The sequence below is a fragment of the Lipophrys pholis genome, assembly GCF_963383615.2.
Source record: "Lipophrys pholis genome assembly, chromosome: 17".
NCBI classification, from domain to species: Eukaryota; Metazoa; Chordata; class Actinopteri; order Blenniiformes; family Blenniidae; genus Lipophrys; species Lipophrys pholis.
Genome location: NC_137643.1, coordinates 10,323,903 through 10,344,065, shown reverse-complemented (window position 1 = coordinate 10,344,065; position 20,163 = coordinate 10,323,903). Strand labels below are relative to the sequence as shown.

Genomic DNA, 20,163 nt, shown 5'->3' with positions numbered 1-20,163 from the left:
AAATCAGATAACATGTTTTCAGCCTGAGTCATTATCCTGTTTACTCCAGAAACGAGTGGATTCGAACTTTTAACACTTCTGTTATGGTAAACCGGTGAGTCCTGGTGCTTGTCGGCCACTGAGCGGCGATCAGGCCACAACTGACCGAGGAATGCGCGTCGTCACTACATCTTTCTCCCCGGGGGGTCACAGCAAGGAGGAAGGAGGAGGGGGAGAAGGGGGAGGGGGGAGTCTTCAGCTGGGACTTTCCTCACTGCCCTGTGGGAAAAAAGCAGAAATCACGGGGCACCGGGCCGGAGATGCCTCCACAGAGGCGGCGGAGGAGGCGGAGGAATGCTGACCTGTGCGCGGTGGCCAGGACGCAGCGGTGGTTTGTCCCTCCGCTCGGGAATCCTGCTCCTGCTGGTCCCCCCGTTTCTCCTCGCGCTCCAGCAGCTCCTCATGGTGGGCTCGCGGCTACCGGGAGGGTCGGAGGACGGGAGGATCGCCTTCACCGTGATCAGCATCGAGCCGGCCGAGAGGACGCAGAGCCGGCGGCCAGGTGCGCAGCGTGGGGAGGAAGAGGAGGAGGAGGAGGAAGATGGGGAGCAGAGGGAGGGGACTCGCTTTTACGAGGAGAATGAGCTGCACTTGCACCAGGTTGGTTTTGTTGCACAAAGTTCATTGCAATACTTTCTGAATGTTTGCAACACATAATGTATCTGTGACAAACCTACAAACTGCATGCGTCATTGCTCTTCTTGCACAGTGTGTGTGTGCGTGTGTGTGTGTGTGTGTGAGTGTGTGTGTGTGTGTGTGTGTGTGTGTGTGTGTGTGTGCGTGTGTGTGTGTGTGTGTGTGCGCGCGCGCGTGTGCGTGTGTGTGTGTGTGGTGTGGTGATGTGCTCTGATGTTCATGGGGATGTGGTTTCCCTGCACGATTTTATCTTTGTAACTTTTGAAAGAGATCATGATACAGTTATTAAAGCATCACATGCAGACAGTGGAGTGACTGTGTATTTAACCCATCATGAAGCAGCTGCAGGCAGCCATTGTGCAGCTCCCTGGGAGCATTCAGGGGTTTAGAAGTCTTGCGCAAAGGCTCACAGTTGTGGCGATTAGTGGGACAAGCTGTGACTTATTTCCCCCACCAAAAACCTCTTGCCAGGAATTCAAACCAAGACAACCTCCAGGCCAACACAGCACAACAAGCAATTTGTGTAACTGAATTCACTAATAAGTTCAATACAACTAAACTGAAATCGAAAATAAGCTTGAGTGCCAAATGTAACACTTAAAACAATTGAAAACCTTCCAAATTGAAAGCATTTAAGCCAGAAGATTAATGCTTTTATTGAATCCCAATAGAAAACTTTAGGAAGTTTAGCATTCAACTAAAAATGCTTACTCTCTGGAGACCGAGAATGTGAAGCTGAAGGTGGTATGCAACACGTGGCGTAGTGTCCTCATCTACAGCTCTGAGAGTTCTTATAGGCCTGATGGAACAGGTGAGGGCAGCGCTGACCCCAGATCGGAGCGAGGTGACAGCTGCTCTTCCTCTCTGTAGCACCTCGACCTCCATCTGTGTTTGAGACGGTGCATCTGTCCCCGTCTTTACCCTAAACTCCTCCTCTGTCCTCCTCCTCACTCACTCACTCCTTCACTCGTTCATTCTCCCTTTCTCCCACTGCCTCTTTATGTGCCCAAGGCTAAACTCTCTGACTCATTCTTGTGAATCATCACCCCCCCCCCCCCGCCCCCCTCCCTCTCCACAGAGGTTGCCATGGTGACCACAGGGTTCAGTTCAGTGTGAGTTGGGTGGGGGGTTGGGGTCGAGGGGGGGGGGGGGTATATATGTGCTTATATGTTTTTTTATATGTTACACTGCCTAAGGCAGATATACAGTAATGTTGCTGACTGAGGTCATTGCCTGTGACCTCCCTCCCTTGCACTCCCATCTGGGGCACTCCAACACATTACTGCCATGCCTTTGCATTATTCAACCTCCTTTCAAACTCCTATGGATGCGCCGCTGTTTCTTGCGCCGCATATACAAGTGTGTAACGATTTACGTGTGCATATTCCCAGGTGGGACCCGGGGCCTTGAAGGTGCAACCGTGGGCGGCCGATAAGCCGTCCTTCACGGCAGAACTCAGCCGTATCGTTGCGCACATCACAAGGCCACAGGTAGGCTGCACAGAACGTAACCAGCAACAGCGTGGCGGCGGCGCCGCATAAAAATACCTTCTAACCTCCGAAAAGTTGGCTAAACTGAAACGACAGATGAAAATAATCTCGTCACATCTCAGTGCTTGGAACCTGAACCTAAGAGTACCCACCGGTGTTATTTTTAGGTTATGTCACAATTCTGTATCTAAGGAACTGAAGCACACTTGTACCAGCATCACAGAAATAGCTATAGCAGGGCGACATCGTAGGAGAGGTACATGTAAATAGAAGATTGCATTTATATGTAGTGCCAAAAGTTTGGGGTTTGTTTGCCACTGAAATGTTGTTGCGTGACCCTTTGTCACAGGTTGCAAGTGATGGTGAGCTGCAGGCAGTTTAACCACGTTTTTATTTTCAGTGCTTTATTGGAGCAAGTTCATCCTCTGGAAAGATGGGAAATATGCTAAATTTAAAAATGAGATAAAAATGGAGTGGAGGATGTTTTTCTTTTTTCTTCATTTCTGTTTTCAGAATTATGCCTCGTGACTTCTTAGATTTATCTTCGGCACATCAAGGAGGCCCTGACCCTTAGGCTCTGAACCGCTGGTCGAAAATATAGCACCCTCCCTCAAGCTCTCAGGCTAAACTTGAGCTCATATTTCTGCAGCCAGAAGTTAAATCTTGCCAAGCCCTAACAACAATCAATAAAATAAAAAAATAAAAAACTTCACTTTTACTTCACTTCTGCAACTGCAGACTAGTGTGGGGGTTAACGTAGCAGTAATATGATCAGTCAAGCCCTGTCAATATGCTGGCAGCAGGTTCCTGCCAGATCTGGAGCCAGCGAGGACGCTGAGTTCCAGACTGGAAACCCCCGAACGAGAGTAAAAACTTACACAACAAGAAGTGCAGCCGAACAGGGAGGGAAAATTATTTCTCTTCGCATTAAATCTCGTATGTTGTGTTGATTTTGTTTGCCATTCTTCATCTATTCAATTCCACACAATAACTCATATATACCTGTTTCTCTGTTTGCTCTGTGGTGAACTCCGGACCTGTTGATCCAGAACTTTGCCTCCCTGAACTAGATGAAACAGTATGGAGGTTGACCGTACGTTTAATCCTATCGTGCTTTGATTTATCTTAATCCGTGAATTTCTCGCTCAGTTGAGACCTATTTGTTTTATTAAATATTTTTATATTTCACCTTGTCCAATGTAGTGGACCACATGCTGTTTCAGTGTGAGTGACAGATGAACTCAAGGATGAACAAAGTGGAGCAGTTTACAGCTGTAAAGTGATATTAATACAGAAAGTTTCTGGCATATTGGCTGGTTCAAGTTGCCCACATGGTGCCGTGTCGGTCCCACGCTGTCACCTCACAGGAGGACGATCTGGGATCAGGAATCTGGATTTGCTCTCATAATGAAGCTTCTGAAATCTAGATGTACCCTGATATGCAGGGACAGCTCTGCATCCTGTGGGGTTATGAAATTTCAATGATTCAAAAATATTATATAAATTCTAGTAATTCATCACCATAGATATCAAGAGCCAAGCTCTTTTTTTATTACGTTCGTATAGGTCGGACTTTTCACCACAGAGAGATATTAGGCCATGGAAGATTCCATTAAATTTTGAAGGTTTTTCATTTCATTTTTTGGGGCTTTTAAGGATTACATCAAAACTACGTGAGAGATTTTCACCTAATTTTCACCAGTGATCGATGTAACCGTTGGCGGACGTCAGAAATCTCTGATTGCTCTTGTTTCTGTTTGATCTGAGACTGAAGAGGGCGGTTATTTATTCATTTGTATTCTCTTAAATGGAAATATCACGAATAACAAGAGCTTTAAAACATAACATAGTGATGATGATGATGATGATGATGATGATGATGATAGTAAAAGAAAAACACACGGCTAAATTTGACTTCTCCTTTTTCCATAATTTTTTCCTATTGCTGTTCCAACTATGTATTTTGAAAGGGGAAAAAGGCAGCGTTCCCAACATTCCAGTATAACACATAATAAATCACTGGCAAGCCAAGGGTGTCCTTTATACGATACGACAGGAATTAGAAGGGTAGCTGGAGTGAGTAAGGACAGATGGTTGAGCACAACATGCCCATTACACAGGAAGAAGTCCACAGGCTGAGTCCCACGAGGCTGAGCTGCTACCCAGCCCATTTCACCTGTCTCTCTCTCTCTCTCTCTCTCTCTCCTCATGTCCACTCCCAGCTGAACTGCTCCAGGGTTTTGTCTCCGGGGCAGGCTCGGGAGGTGCAGCACCCTGCAGCTGCAGCCCACTGGCTGCTGTGTGCCGAGGACTGGCTCATTCCAGCTGGAGACGGAGCGTGTGTTGCATATTCCTTCAGGTGTGCCCATATGTCTGCACTGTGCACTCATGTCAGTGCACGCACTATCGTTGTTATGCGCTTGTACCGATGGAAGAGTTGAAATAAACAATGCAATGCATATTTAATCATGCATGCACTAATCTTCAAAGTAGCCGTGTGCTCCCCTGCCTCTCCGTCTATCTGTGTGTCTTTGTCTCCCCAGCATGGACGGGGGAGACGCAGACTTTCTGAGGACCGTGTCAAGGCTGGGATGTGAAGTTCACAGTTTTGATCTCAGCAACTCCAATGCATCTGGTGGTCGCCTTGGCAACAGTTTGGCGAGTAACCGTGGTGATGGAGGTGTGGTCAGCCAGCACAAGATGTGGCTGGAGTGGCGAGCGCGAAAGAGACGCAAGCACGGGGCGAGAGGCAACCCGGGTGGTGTTTCTCAAACACTGGCAGACATCATGGCAGCTCTGGGACATCGAACAGTACGACACACACACACACACACACACACACACACACACACACACACACACACACACACACACACACACACACACACACGCACACACACACGCACACACGCACGCACGCACGCACGCACGCACGCACGCACGCGCACACGCACGCGCACACGCACACGCACACGCACACACACTCAAATTCAGAGGAACGGAGCCAAACTAACATACCTCAGAGTCTTTTTACCCCATACCCAGAAACCTCTTTTACTTGGACGTTCCCATGGCAACAGGGCTCTGCGCCATCCCTGGCTGCCATGGCAACAATTTAAGTGCATGAATCACAGTCTGGCCCAGTTACAGCCTGCAGCCACAAGAGGGAACTACATACCTGCAATTTGAGTCTGTGTTGGCCCACAGCGTAAGAAGGGCTCCAAGATATCAATTTGTAAATATTTAATGATGATTTTATTTCATTTCCAAATATTTGGGTATTCTGATTAGAGGCGTACTTGCAAAGCTAAATGCTGACAGCCTCTGAGTAAATGATTATTGAACATGCAGATAATATTGTAGATCACACTTAATATGCGCCAAACATTTGCAATTCTTGTCAGGTTCAGCGAAAATTCTCTGTTAATAACAAAATGATGAGGCCTTTTCCAACAAAACAAGGGCTGAAGAACAAATAAATAAACTGTTTAAGATGAACACCAGAAATTAACAACTCAAGGCCTGTGAGCCACATGTAGCTTCCATCCATATTCTTTGAAGCCCTTTAAAGCAATTTCCTATAATTATTACATAATTGGCTTCACACGTTAGAAGAAGAGGAAAGTCGTTTTAAAAGTCAATTCAGTTGCAAATACTTTTTTTAGTAAGTAGTATTGACCCAGCGAAAAAGATGAGCGCGTGCGAGAGAGAATGTGAGAGGTTTTAAAGTATGTCATGCTCGTGATTGCTTCATATTAAGATTCTTAGTTGCTTGCTGTAATCTATTTCTTTCATTTCTTTGTAAAGCACTGTGAATTGTTGTATCTCTGAATGGGGCTCGATAAAAAAATGTTGTGGCCCTCAATCTGAGAAAAATGTTAAATTTTTGCTCTACATAATGGATAATCATTGTCTTGTGCCATTTTCAGCATTGCTAATTGTTTCACTTCCAAAGTTAACCAGCTTAAGACTAAGTTTTAGAATTGTGGAACTTGCATGATGTAAGCAACTAATTAGGTCAAAATCATGGAATTGCAAAGCAATTATAAATTCATTGATGTCCTCAGGTGCACTTCTTGTATGCCGACCTGCTGAGCGCCGAGTGGCGCGTTTTCCAGAGCTGGATCGAGTCGGGGACCCTTCAAAATGTCCATCATCTGGTCGCCACCCTGCATCTCCAGTGGGCAGGCTTTGAGGTGGGCGGAACCAACGAGGAAGTGCTCCGTTATTGGTTCAGTGTTCTTCAGGGTCTTCAAGTCTCTGGACTCAAGCTGGTTCACAGCTCAGCAGGAGAGGGTCACATTGTTCTGAAGCGGACTGTACAAAATGCCTACAGCTCTTACACACTGAGCTGGGTTAATACACAACACTGACATTCATACGCTGAGCAACAGAGCAGCACATAATCCCAGGTAGAAGGTGCTAAACAAGAAGGAGACAGTTGGTGGAGTGGATGAATTTAAAAAAAAAAACGTTTTTTTTACTTGAGATTTCAAGCACATCTGCACATCTCCCTCTAGTGGACATGAACGGATCTGCTCTGTGATTCTATTTTTGAGGGAAATAGTGTTTCGTCCGTGATTTGACCAAATATGGAGGAAAAAGAGGGATCATTAATAAAGAAGCAGTACAAACTATGAAAGGTGGTAATATCTTACGAAACAAAACATGCAAATCCTGATGCAGTGCTTCCTTATCTAATTTGTCAACATTCCTGTCAGCCGTAAATCCGCTAATATGCAATAAACCTTTGCCGTGAAAAGAGCTTTCACTTGACTGTGCCGATTGTATTGGATATCACCACTTTCATGTTTCCTTCCTGTGTGGACGACACCAAAAGGCCACCTCGTTACACTTGAACAATCAAATATCCTCAAGTGCAGCATTTCTGTCATAAATTCAGCTTTTACAAAAGCAATATTGTTCAATGTCCTGGGACCACCAAAGAACCTTTCATTAAGTTTAGACTTGTTTTAAGCAAGATTGTATTTTTATTGGTCTGAGTTCCTGATTGTTAAAACATAACTCCAGTAGCATTTCTGCAAAAAAGAAAAATCTGCTCTTTTTAACACATGATGTTGCAGTTGGAAGGTGTTTTAAGGAAAAATATGATGTAATTATATATCAGGTTGTTTTGTCATTCGTGTTGTTTTGATTGTATCTGAAAACATATTGGCCTGAAGATTGATGGTCGCCTTCGAATTTTACATTTCTATTTGTTTTTTGTTTTATTTACAGTCTTCAGTTGTGTTTTGAGAGGCTGTGGAGGAATATAAACAAATCTTACCAACGTTCACCATGCAGTCACATAATACCGAATGTAGAAACGGGAAAATGCGTACAATTACTGACATACGGCGCTCGCAAAATACAAGAAATATCTATATCACTGTTTATTCCAACCCATGTATGTAAACTCAAGATGATGCGAAATATGCATATAAACACAAAACTTAAACTTGACTGGTTTCTTGTCCCTTGAATCTTATCCAGTTCCAGTTTCACAGACTGATTTGTAAAGGATGCGCTCACCCTCAGCCGCTGAGGATTTACACGTTCATCCTCATAAGTGCTTTTCTCCCCGAGTTCGTATTCATGAAGGAGCTCGATGCCGGTCATTCCTCGGACGCGTTCCAACTCGCTGGAGCGCACGCTGGAATGTGGCGCTGCCTCCGCCCTCCGTTACGCAAATTACGCACAGATGTTTGCCAGTAATTTGGGTGGAGTTTGCGCACTTTACGTTGAAATGTCCACATCCTGTTCTCGTTTGGAGAGAGCGACAGATGCGCGAGCCAATCAGCTCCGAGGAACGCCTTGCTTCGACCAATCAGAAGTTCACAAACCCGGGACTTGTATGATCTGTCGGCTCGACCGCGGAGTGTACCGCTCTGCGTTTCTGGAGAAAATCTTGGGACAGGACAACTATCAGGCTGTATACAGGTTCCAGTTTTGACGGTAAGTAAAGTGTGATAGTTTAGAGTTATTTTGATGGAGTAAAATGTGACATCATAGTTGTTCTGGCCGTTCCTTCGAAATAAGAACCGCATACTAGTTACTTCCTGCTCGGACAAGGCCTAAATCCCAAGTTACATTGTAGATAATGTTTTGGGCGTAAACCCGTTTTTAATGTTGTGCTGTCTTGTAAAGGTATTTTATATATAAATATATATATATATATATATTGAACTTTCAACTGGTTAAATGTTACGAATTTGATTTTCTCCAAGTGGAGGAAAGAAAATGTCTGTCACTTGCAAGTCGAACATATTTCTCACCACAATGAGCGGGACCAAACGGCAGCAGTTTACTTAATTACTGTGAAGAAAACAAAAGAATATCCCGGTCAGGATGCTCACTTTGCAAAATACGTTGGACGTCGTGTTCGTTGGCACAAGCAGCTGTGCAGACGCTGAGTGTCATTAATCCCACGATCCACCACTTTCTGAAGTGACCCAAGTTCACATGAAAAACTTGTAATTAGGAAACCGAAATGGCATCAGCAGGCCCAGCAGGCTATACTTACAGTAAACCTACTTCAGCCTGTACTGACCTGCCAGCAGGGAGAGTATACACTTCTCTGCAAGTCCCGGAGCTGTCATCCACTGTGACTTACTCCCCATGAGATCATGCAGTCAGTGTTCTGTGTGTGTGTGAGCTGGCATTTTTGAATTAAACACCATCTGTTTGATACAGTTCCACATATTTACACCACTTTGATGGTGCAGAAGTCATTGCATCTTTTCTATCTTGTATTTTCAATGCACATTTTGCAATTATTTTTTTTTTTCTTGTCACACTTACTTGGTAGGTAGTTGACGTTTGGCAAGTGGAGCAAAGCTTTAGTTTTGCTTCTGCTTTCCTCTGTCTGTGTCAGTGTTTCCTTTTTATACACAGCTATTTGTGTCTCTCATGAGCGTGTGACCTATTTAAGTAAAGACAAGTCTTTTTGCGTAGTCACTGTGTCCAATACTGTAATAAACAGGTTAAAAAAATACCGTTTTACAGGCCCTCGTTATAAATAAAATAGTTAAATTGCAGGTGGTTTAAGACTGTTATACCAGGAGAAACGGTTAACTCTTTATTTAAGTGTTAATACAGATATATACTTCTGCTTCAGCCTCCTGCAGCCCAAAGTTGTATGAAGTACTGCAGAAGATGGCTGGAGTTAAAATAATAAATGTCATAAAAATAACTAGTGAAGGCCCCGAACCTATAAACTTCTCCTAAGTACCGTGTTTGTGGTTTTGACCATCCATCCTCTGCATCACAGTGTGTACAGTTTAGAACTGCGTGTCCCGACACTGGTATGTCTTTGAAATAACTCTCCTCCTCCTCCTCATCTTCTCCTGTCAGGGTTCGGCTGCCCGATCCACCTCGCCTCAGCATGCCTTTGGTGACGAGGAATATAGAGCCACGACATGTGAGTCGCCAGACCATCCCCAACAGCATTCGCAGTGAGCTGGAATGTGTCACCAATATCAGCCTGGCCAACATCATCCGCCAGCTCGGCAGCCTCAGTGAGTGTCTGACTGAATGAATGAGTGGGAAGCCGGGTGTCGCTGTGCTGCTGAAATCTGAAATGAGTGTGTGCTATAACACGTGGCAGGGGTCGAGTGATGTGTATTTTATTTCTGATTATTTAGCGTACGTAAGGCTCACTGTTAATCAGTGCAATGTAGGAACCCATTGAGTGTGTTTGTGTCTAGGCAAATATGCAGAGGATGTGTTCGGGGAGCTCTTTGTCCAGGCCGAAGCGTTTGCCATCAGGGTGAACACACTGGGAGAGAGAGTGGATCGTCTGCAGGTTAAGGTCACCCAACTGGACCCCAAAGAAGAGGAGGGTCAGTGCCTCAACATGTCCACCGTTACTACTCTGAAACCCCTCGCCTGGACTGTCTCATCCTGTCTTTATTTGAGCGCGATGAATATTTAAAAACATGACCTTTCGTCATGTCTGTTTGTCCCAGTCTCTCTGCAGGCCATCACCACCCGTAAAGCCTTCCGCAGCAGCATCATTCAGGACCAGCAGCTCTTCACGAGGCCGTCTCTGCCAATGCCTGTACAAGACACCTACACAACCTGTGATCCGCCTCCGCCGCTCAACCATCTCAGCCAATACCGGTAGGAGGCCACGTACATGCAGACACATCTAAGGCCCGTATGTTTTCACTGCATCACAGCATGCCAGGAATAATAAGAGCACGTGTGAGCGCGTGTGCGCACACAGGGACACGCGTGCATGATATATTTTTGTCGGGAGTTTGCATTATTGAAGCCCGCCCCCCCCTGGTGCACATGCTTACCAACCTGATCAGGAAGTGGGCCTCTCTGTGGGTGCCCGTTGTCCTCGGTTGAAAAAAAACGTGCCAACACTTGATGACAACCAGAATGACTGTATTACCAGATTAGACAGAAAATGGCGAAGCAACACCTTGATTGTACGAGAGCAGCGCTCGTGTTAAAATCTGGGGACGACAATTACCATGTGTGTCACAATTGTAGATGATATTATAGACTGTTCATGACCGATTTGACAATTATTAATGACATCCTGATTATGCTGTAAATTATGCATTGCTATTATGATTCAACACAGCAAGGAGAGAGAGAATGGTAGAAGAGAAACGTGACATCAGTGATGAACAGAGTCTTAGTCTTCGCTGATTCATTTACGTTATTTAGTCTCTGAATAATTATGTTATCTGTGTCAGGCTGGACGTTTTAGCAGAAGACATTTTTAATAAAGTGTTAAATTTGCACTTCAAAGGAAGCTTTCTGGTTCAGTTCTGTATCGAGACGTGCTGTAAGTCAAGCTCTGTCTTCACACGTGGCTTTATTTTAATCTGTACACGTGACATAAGGAGTGTTGCTGATACTTTGGTGTTATACTGTCGGTGAATTGTTGCTTGCAGGGACGATGGGAGAGAGGCCCTGAAGTTTTACACGGATCCCTCCTACTTCTTTGACCTGTGGAAGGAGAAGATGCTGCAGGACACCAAGGACATCATGAAGGAGAAACGCAAGCACAGAGTGAGACACTCATCGCAGCCATACGCACAACAAACAATGAGCAGCCGATTTAGAACGGCTCGACATTAATCACATTTTGTGAAACATTTGAATATTCTTTTTTTTTTTTTTTTTTTAACTGTGTCTTGAGTAGAAGGAGAAGAAAGACCATGTGAACCAAAGGACGCTCAATCCTCGGAAGATCAAGACTAGGAAGGAGGAGTGGGAACGGCGTAAGATGGGAGAAGAGTTCGTGGTGCCGAAGAATGATCAGATGTGAGTTAAAGCACGACACAGAGGTGGAAAAACATGTCAAGGTGGTCAAAGGTATGTTCACAAGCCTCTCGAATCCAGATGAATCCAGTCCTTCTAAACACAAAAGGGGTTAAATAGTGAGAATACAGTTCAGCCCCTTTCCTCCTTTCTTATCAGCCAATCGGTACACAATGATAAGGCTGGTATGTCCTGTCGGAAAAAGGCTCTCAGGGGTTTTGGTGTCGAGCTTTTCGTCACTGAAAACTCCCAGTAAACACGTGAGCCAGAATAGTTTTAGTTACAGTCTTTGCAATAAGTTTTGTATGATTGCAAAGACAGTGTAAACATTTGAAGTAGATATAAATATCTAAAAATATGTTAAACAAGCTGAGAACATCACGGGAATAATTGAGGCTCATGTTGATGACAGCCTTGCAGTTCTATTGTATTTTATGTGTTTTTAAAAATGATTTTATCCAATGTGGATTATACTGAGAATTTATTGATTATTTTTTTTTTAAGATATGAAGCAATATTAGTTATATTCTTGTTTATTGATTATTTACAGGGATAAGTTAAATATGCTAATGAAAAAATAGCTGTGATTTGAAAATTCTTATTTCCATTAAATTACAATAAAAATAAATAAATAAATAAAAGTGTTTTTCCTCATGGTAATGATTTGTTTCGAGACGTTTGACGATTTCAGTCACCAAATAACCTCAAAACAAACTTTCAGACTGTGAGAGCAGTTGAGATTATTAGATTGGGAACATGAATAGTGGCAATCGTCAGTTAGGTTTTACTTGTTCCTCCCCGGTCTGCTTGCATGAAATACAGGTGGAAATGCAATATTTTGGGCTGATTTGTGATTTTTCTCATTTAATTCAAGGAGTTCTTCTGAGGGTCTTAATGGAAGTATCGGCTCTGGAGATGGTTTCAAACCGGATGGCCTGGAGCTGAGCACCGGCTCCTATGTTTATGATCCCGGCTCCCCTCTGCCTGATAACTTCTTGCCTCCTCCACCTCCAGACATGGCGTAAGTAGCGTCACACACACAAGCCCACACATGCTGCCGGCACGCCGCCGCCTCTGCACGCCGTGCAGTTAAGAGCACAGCTGCACTCGCATCACAGAAATATCTTCCACTGCAGGGTTCAGCACACAATGGACCTTTTTTTTTTTTTTCTCCTCAGCTTGATTTACTTCAGTTCACATGAGCTGCCGTGCTTGAAAAAGCAAACTGAGTGAAGCGATTAGTCGTTTTTTTAGTTCTCACTTTCACTCCGTCGCCTGCAGGTATGACGGACAGTACGGAGCACCAACCCAGAAGCGTGTCAGCGTGTTGAGTCCAAACCACCCGCCTCCTGCTCCCCCCATGGCCTCCTCGCCACCCAACTCCCGCCCGAACCTTTCACCTCCCCCTGCTCCTCCTCCCCCGCCTCCGCCGTCCGGTTTTGGGGCTCCCCCGCCTCCTCCTGGCTTTGACAACCCGCCCTCCCCTCCTCCTCTCTCCAACTCTGCCTATCCCTCCCCACCTGCTCCCCCTCCCCCACCCTCTATGTCTGCTGTTCCTCCCGCACCTCCTATGCCTGCAGGTGGTGGACCTCCGCCTCCTCCTCCTCCACCGCCTCCCCCTGGACCTCCTCCCCCATCCTTTGCTAGTCCTGCTCCTCCACCCCCGCCTGTTTTGTCTGGTGGTGGAGCGGCACCCAGCTCTGCTCCCAAACCTCAGCCGGAGCCAGAAGATGACCCTCGCAGTGACCTGCTGCAGGCGATCAGACAAGGTGAGACTCCGAGGAAACACGGTGACGACATGTCCTGCAACTCCATCAAAATATGGAACTTGTAATACAACGACACACAAATGATCTTTTTTTTTTTGTTTTACCTCCTGGTCACAATATGGTCTCGTGAAAACTATTCAGTTACTGTTTAAAGTGCTTTTGAATGTTTTCATTACATAACTGCTGTTATGTTTTGTGCCGTCGTTCCCACACACCTCTCAGCGGTTTTTATTTGCTGCAGACACTTTGTTACATCACCTAAAGTAGTGAACCAAAGCAGCAGGCTGGAGATGGGTTGTGTGGCTGAAGTTACTACATTTTTGGTTCAATTTAATTACTGTAGCACAATTTAAAGTAGCTTATACTATAATCGAAGAACTTTATCATGCTGTGCTTTTCACTTTGTTATTCAACAGATGCATTTAGAATTTCTCAGACTTAAAGATTTAAAAAAAAAAAAAAAAAGGCAAATTAGTTTCCTAAAACATTTTTTAAATCACATCTTACCACAGATGACTGTGTATGTTGGTTCTCATTGAGCTTGTAGTATTTCGTATTTGATATCAGTATTACTTGACATGTTTGTGTCACCCATAGCAACACTTAATTAACTATATGCATAACATATACGTAACAAAAATAATCATTATCAACCCTACAGTTGGTGGCACCATGTTGTCAACATAAAGTTTGGTTAATGATACACTGAACTGTTTGTATAAAGAAAACTTCTTAGTATCTAGATTTTTCCGCATAAATGACCAGGTAAAAGATCGTGTCAATGTTTTATTCTGACCATGTTGACGAACTCTGCTTTAGGTTTCAACCTGCGGAAGGTGGAGGCCCAGCGGGAGCAGGAGAAGAGGGATCACTTTGGCAACGATGTGGCTGCCATCCTCTCGCGCCGCATCGCTGTGGAGTGCAGCGACAGCGAGGACGACTCCTCGGAGTTTGACGATGACGAGTGGTCTGAATGATCGCGGCCCCTCACTCTACCACATTTTTGTGTCTTTCCCCGGCCTTAAACAACGTCCGTGTGTTTCCATTCGGGTTACATTCCTAAAGCAAAGCAGTGATCAGTTTGTATTCTCGTACTGCGCCGGTAACAAATTCCAAATCACATTCCGTGACCCATATTGTATTTGAAAATTATACATGTCAGAAGTTGGATAATGGCCAAAGAGTGCGAGTGCGTCTGCGTGTGTCCCAGTGCGATGTCGCGTCCGCGGGATGACACATCGCTTGTTGTTAAGTGTCATGTGACGTGACGCTGGCCTCTTTCTGTTGAGTGAGTGCATAAACACACCACATGTACTTTTATCCGATTGTCTGCTGGAATCAGGTGTCCTCCGCTGCAGGCTTAAAGCTGAATTTAATTTGCTGTGGTACGTTGCCGTAACCGATAATAAGAGGGGAAGTTCTAACACACACGCAGGTAACCCTGCCTGTTTGCAATAGTTGCACAAGTTCAGTGGAAAGACACAAACTTTATACTTTGATACCGTCTCGCTTATGTTATTTAGATGTAAAGTTTACATCACATCTCAGAATATATTTACTAAAGATAAAGCAATTAAATCACAGTGTTTATCATATTATTAAATTCCATTTTGCCTTTGTCTACACCTGCCAAGGGAACGATTGACTTGTGGTTGTCGCTCATAAACTTGTGAATTGAGTATTTGATGTGATAAGGAAGAAGTATTGACACCTGTCAGACACGAGTGATGTTTGATCAGCTTGCCATGTTAACGCATGCAGACATTTTAACAGAAATACGACTTATTCATTTGATGCATTTAGTTCTAATATGTTTTTCCTCCTACAATCATGTTTGTTGGGTTTTCCTTGGGATCATCTTTTGCTTCAGTCACTGTGCTCTGGATAAAATCAGGCTGCCTTTTGTCTTATCCTGCTGCCTGATACAAGTGCCTTCTTATATATTGTTTCATTGTGCATTAATTTGATCAGCTGCACTGATCTCAGATCAGCTTCTTCTAAAAAAAAAAAATATTACTATTTGCCATTAATGAGTCACTTGTAGAATTGACTAATGTTCCGTGTGGACCACATGTTTTCAAGTGCCTTTTGTCTGTTGTTTTCTGTTTTTTTTTAATAATTCTGCCTGTGTTGGAAGTACAATCACACAGCATGCTTTGGCCAAAGTTCTGCGTGTCCTGCTTCTAATCTCCAAACGATTGTAGTGATTTCAATAAAGACAAGTGAATTATAGTTATTGTTTGCGGATCTGTGGGAATGACTCACTGTGGTGCCTCACATAGCAGATTTTGAGAATGTTTGCCTTGATCCCTCATGCCTCTCCCATGACTCATCCTCTTCTTGTCAGTGGAGGACACCTTAGCACTGTGCCTGGTGCTGACTGTGTAGGGAGTGTGAAAATGGATCGACTGGAGAAAAGTTCAGAAAATGAGTAGGAGAGGAAAAACCTCTTGCATAATCACTGCGTCCTCATACCGCGACCGCTTTGTAGATTTTACAAGGAGGCCGTGGTTGCAGGGGAACCTCAATAACATAAGATTTTTTTTTTTTCTCTTGCCACCAAATAATTTACAGGAGAAATAGCAGCAGCCGTCTGTATCTAACGTAGCTGAAGAGTGAGAGGGACCGAGAGAGACAAACAGGCTAAAAGCAGCAGTGAAGAGAAGAGTGCTACATCACCCAGTAGAAAAAAAAATCATATTTATTATTCATCAGTATAAAATATTCATTCATTTCAAAAAGGTTGTGCAACAACATATATTCAGTACCTTTCAAAGTGCCTTTAACAGCGTGTGCAAACTTTAATGTCAGAGATCTAGAACATTGTGTTTTCTAGATGTTCAAGTAAATACAATTGGGCTTTGGATCACATGTCAGTCCACTGTGATTGGCTTTGATTTAAACCCATCTTTTTCCTCATTTCATAAAGTGCAGGGACTCATGAATTCCACTTTTTATGGTGATTTACGATGTATACCGTGGATATCGGGTCCCTCCGATATTGTTTTCTGGGGATCCCGTTGAGCTACAGTTGACTGAGGATGAGGCACCAAGTACACACAGAACAGTACGTTTATTCTTTCCTCCCAGGATGGATGCCGGCAAAGACTGTTCGGTACATTCTGATTTGCAGAAGGACTTCGTCGTACGAAAGAGTGCTGCTTGTGTATGTATTTGTGTGTGGGAGTGTGTATCAGTTGGAGACTTAATGTTCTGGCTCTGGATGATAGTCAGTGCAGCTATGTGTGTGTATCTTGGCACACGTGTGGAGATATGTCTGGCATAGATTGTGAGTTGGTTTGAGTCCGTCGAGGTTTGGCAGTCTACACGTCAACAGGGTAGTGTGTGTGTGTGCTGTGCGAGAATCTGTGTGGGCAGCAGGCGTGGAGCAGCACCTTGCGAATGTCTTTATTTCTCAGACTGTAGAGGATGGGGTTGAGCAGGGAGCTGCCTGCTGCCGGCACCAACGTGGCATAGGTGTACAGAGGAGGGCTGGACGCGTCTCCCAGCAGCCCCCACAGGGAAAAAGGCATCCAGCAGCCCACAAACACGCTGAGGACGAGGACCAATCGGGAGAATCCTCTCCCGCTGCTGTGTTTGCTTGCATACGACTGATTGGAGGGGAGGAAGTGCCTCTGTGTGGCGATGGCATGGGCATGGCGCCGCGCCACTCGGCAAATTCCGGCGTACAATTGAAGGGTTACAATAACTACTATGAGGAAGCCACCACACAGCAGTGACAGATACGTCCGGGTCAGAGGTCGTGCTACAGAACAGGAGTTTGGCTCCTCAAGGCAGTGCCATCCCATCGCGGGTCCAGCCCCGATAATACACGCGCCCAACCAGATCAGCAGCAGGAGGATGGCGGCTCTCTGACGTGATTGACTTGAGCCGTAGGTGAGGGCGTGACTCAACGACAGATACCGGTCTAGTGCAACGCCCATGAGGCTACAGAGTGAGGCAGTCAGAGATGTCACCAGCAGTCCAGAGGTCAGCAGTTCCGACCAATCGCTGGGCTCCACACAGAACAGGAACAGGAAGTGCAGTATCAGCGCCACACCGGCCAAAAGGTCGGCCAGTCCGAGGCTCGCTAGCAGCAAGAAGACGGGTGCACGAAAGGACGGCGTGGCCAGGATGGTTGTGACAACGATGGCGTTCTCCCCAGCAATGAGAGTACCTGAAACACAGAGGGCCACACCCCACATGGTGAGGGGCGGGACTTCATACTGAGGTGTACTGCCCAGCTGGTCCACTGGGAAGATTGGGTCTTCTCCTGAGGATTCATCCCAGGCCAGGTCTGAGGCATTCAGGATCATTGCCGGTTGATAGTCGCCCAAACACCGCCTGAGAGAAGAGTGGAGAAAAAGAGGATGTTAGCTGTGATGAGTCATTAGTGCATCTCCATCAGTCCATTAAACAGCTGTTGGTTCACCAGAATCTGAGGTTTAAGCGTCAGATTGTGGGATGTGGTATCCTACAGAGCAGAATAAGACCTAATGTGGTGATGTTAAGCTCTGTCAATCTAGTGTATTTTAATTATGTGAAAACTACACGCTGACTGAGAGAGTGTTAAGTCTTTTTTTTGTTTGCTCCCATTCTCTGTGATATCGAAACACACACAGCCATCTACCCTTTTAATATAAAGGCTCATATTTTATTTAATGATTACATTTCCACAGCCCTCTTGCTGACTTCTGATGTTTCAGTGACGTCACGGTCTTTATAGTCTTTCGGGAAGTTGAGCAAATTGCGAGAGTGAGAGTAGAGTTACATTAATGTATTGCTGAAGCTTCCTGTAACTAAAAATGATGGGATTTGCAATGCATTCCTGATTTCACGCTGAACATGCTTCAAAGCTCTCCTCCCCTCCAAACATCAAGACACGATCAGAATAATTTAGGTCGTCTCTGGAATCTGTGAGCTCATCTCAGTCTGAAACGTGTTCAGACTAAATGTGCATCATGTACCATGCACGGTTGCACATTTAACGGCGAACAAATTGTTCGTTATCAGCATGTTTTCTCAGTGCATGTCAAAATGTCCTGAAAGCACGCACATCACCACGGTGTAATTTTACTTCGAGCTCTCCGTGTTTGTTTTGCTCATACAAGGAGAGCATTCGTGGCTCCGGCAGTCTTTCACCCTCCTCATGTCCAATCCCCGAGTGAGGAGGTATATCCCACCTCTTGATGCGGAGGACCCTGTTGTGTAACACAGTTGCGGGTTCACTGCGCCACAGAGGATGTCCCCAAACACATGCACGCACACATGACCGCGCGCATTACCAAAACTGCAGTTTTACATTTTATAGACTAAATCATCCATCTTACCTTATGAACACAAATCCGTCCTTTTGCGAGCGTTAACAGATTTCTTGTCTTCTTCTGTGAGATCCGGATGAAGTGATGATGGAGACGACGGCTGATTCTGTCCTCTGAGGATTGGCACCAGTTTAAACAAGCACAGTCCTCGTGCGTGTGCACTCCTGTCTGCATCAAAGTCAAGCCAAACTCTCACATGGACATGGACTGGCTTTGCATCTCCTCGTCCTCTTCAGCCGCTTATAGAAAGCACAATGAATGCTCCAGCGCGCGGACTCTTCCACAAGAGAGCTGGTGTGACGCCAGTGACTGAGCCGCCCCACCAATCAGAAGCCGGCGTTTAGGGCGCGGGTCGGAGAGGGAGGGGGGGGGGCGTAGCTGGAGTAATTTCATTCAGAAAAATGCGGCATCTCCATCGCCCCTCCCATTGCGGTTCACTCCGACTCTCGTTTCTGGTAAATGACGACGACATAGCAGACCCCCAACGCGCACATTTTATCAATAAGACCGAGAGGCGCGCGCTGAATGGGTGCAGATTGTTTTTGGAGATGGGCGGGGCTGAAGGGAAAGAACTGGAGGAGTGGTGCTGTCCGTGGTGCTGAAACACATCAGGATGACTCATGGGGAGATATCCTCAAGAACGAGGGCATCTGTGTGGAAGAGATACTTCAAGATACGAAAATAAATAAATAACCAAGGAAATTAACTGACGAAGGCACTGTACTGCTACGTTTTCCAATTATCAATCACAATTTAATTTTCACGATGATGGTGATTATTATTATTATTATTATTGTTATTATTATTAGTAGCAGTAATAGTAGTAGTAGCAATGGTGGTATAGCAGCTACTGTAATAGCAGTATCTATGTGGTACTATTTGTCTAAAAATGTATATCCTGTGAGATAGGATAACGTCATCCCAATGTAGGGTCACAATATGTACATCAGACAGAAAGCTTAAAGTATCAGTCAATCTTCATCCATATGCCGCCTTTCAGACAATAAAATGTAACTTGATGTGCTTCGCTATAGATTGACGAAACATTATATATATATGTAAACATACACATCGGAATGTATACATGGATGAGTGCAAAAGTACATGCAAGTAGTCCAAAAATAGTGAATGGTGGAAAAGTAAAGGGATAGTAAAATATATTCAAAGTGATTTATAAAACATAAATACATACAGAATACAATACAGAAGCCTAGATATAAAGTCAGGCTCAAACGATGTAAGCTTAAAAGAAATGAGCTTTTCCCAAAATCTGATCTATACAATGCACAGTATAGACTACAATATGGAAGGTGAATTTACAGACCCCTCTTTCAGTAAAAAAAAACAGCTGGGGATTCATGGCTTCCCCGGTGTGCGCGTCGCTGCTGCACGAAGACCCGAAGGCCGGAGTCCTCATGGTCGCGCACGGCAACGCACAAGCTGGAGGAATCTCATCCCGTTCGAGCCTTATTAGGTCGTGCTTCCGGTCGATTGCCCCTCCTACGTCACTGAGGTAGCATGAGCCTGCAGACTTGTCACCTTCAGAAATGTCGTCTTTACTCTCCCGATCCTGTAAATCTCTGCGTAATCACACATGTCAGCAAACAATTTATTGACTATATTGCT

The 20,163-nt window shown here is 44.9% G+C and overlaps 3 protein-coding genes across 4 annotated transcripts; 2 read left to right on the top strand and 1 right to left on the bottom strand.

Moving 5' to 3' along the window:
- The first annotated feature begins 216 nt into the window (after window positions 1-216).
- On the top strand, window positions 217-7,627 carry LOC308122993 (putative methyltransferase-like protein 24). Of its 2 annotated transcripts, none has more exons than XM_080485200.1 (5): window positions 217-639; window positions 2,067-2,165; window positions 4,388-4,524; window positions 4,784-4,976; window positions 6,233-7,627. In XM_080485200.1, exons 1-5 carry the CDS (start codon window positions 334-336, stop codon window positions 6,536-6,538), a joined length of 1,041 nt encoding a protein of 346 aa, XP_080341326.1. In that variant the 5' UTR covers window positions 217-333; the 3' UTR covers window positions 6,539-7,627. The 2 variants fall into 2 exon arrangements, with proteins under 2 accessions (XP_080341326.1, XP_080341325.1); XM_080485199.1 differs by having other exon boundaries at window positions 4,709-4,976.
- A 371-nt stretch (window positions 7,628-7,998) lies between these two features.
- On the top strand, window positions 7,999-15,263 carry wasf2 (WASP family member 2). Its single transcript, XM_080485276.1, has 9 exons — window positions 7,999-8,120; window positions 9,519-9,682; window positions 9,872-10,006; window positions 10,133-10,286; window positions 11,078-11,195; window positions 11,329-11,450; window positions 12,322-12,468; window positions 12,729-13,216; window positions 14,036-15,263. The coding sequence occupies exons 2-9, from the start codon at window positions 9,550-9,552 to the stop codon at window positions 14,191-14,193; spliced, it is 1,455 nt and encodes a 484-aa protein (XP_080341402.1). The 5' UTR covers window positions 7,999-8,120; window positions 9,519-9,549; the 3' UTR covers window positions 14,194-15,263.
- A 631-nt stretch (window positions 15,264-15,894) lies between these two features.
- On the bottom strand, window positions 15,895-18,838 carry gpr3 (G protein-coupled receptor 3). Its single transcript, XM_080484301.1, has 2 exons — window positions 18,547-18,838; window positions 15,895-17,560 (listed from the first exon to the last, which is right to left on the bottom strand). The coding sequence occupies exon 2, from the start codon at window positions 17,530-17,532 to the stop codon at window positions 16,540-16,542; it is 993 nt and encodes a 330-aa protein (XP_080340427.1). The 5' UTR covers window positions 17,533-17,560; window positions 18,547-18,838; the 3' UTR covers window positions 15,895-16,539.
- Window positions 18,839-20,163: the final 1,325 nt, after the last annotated feature.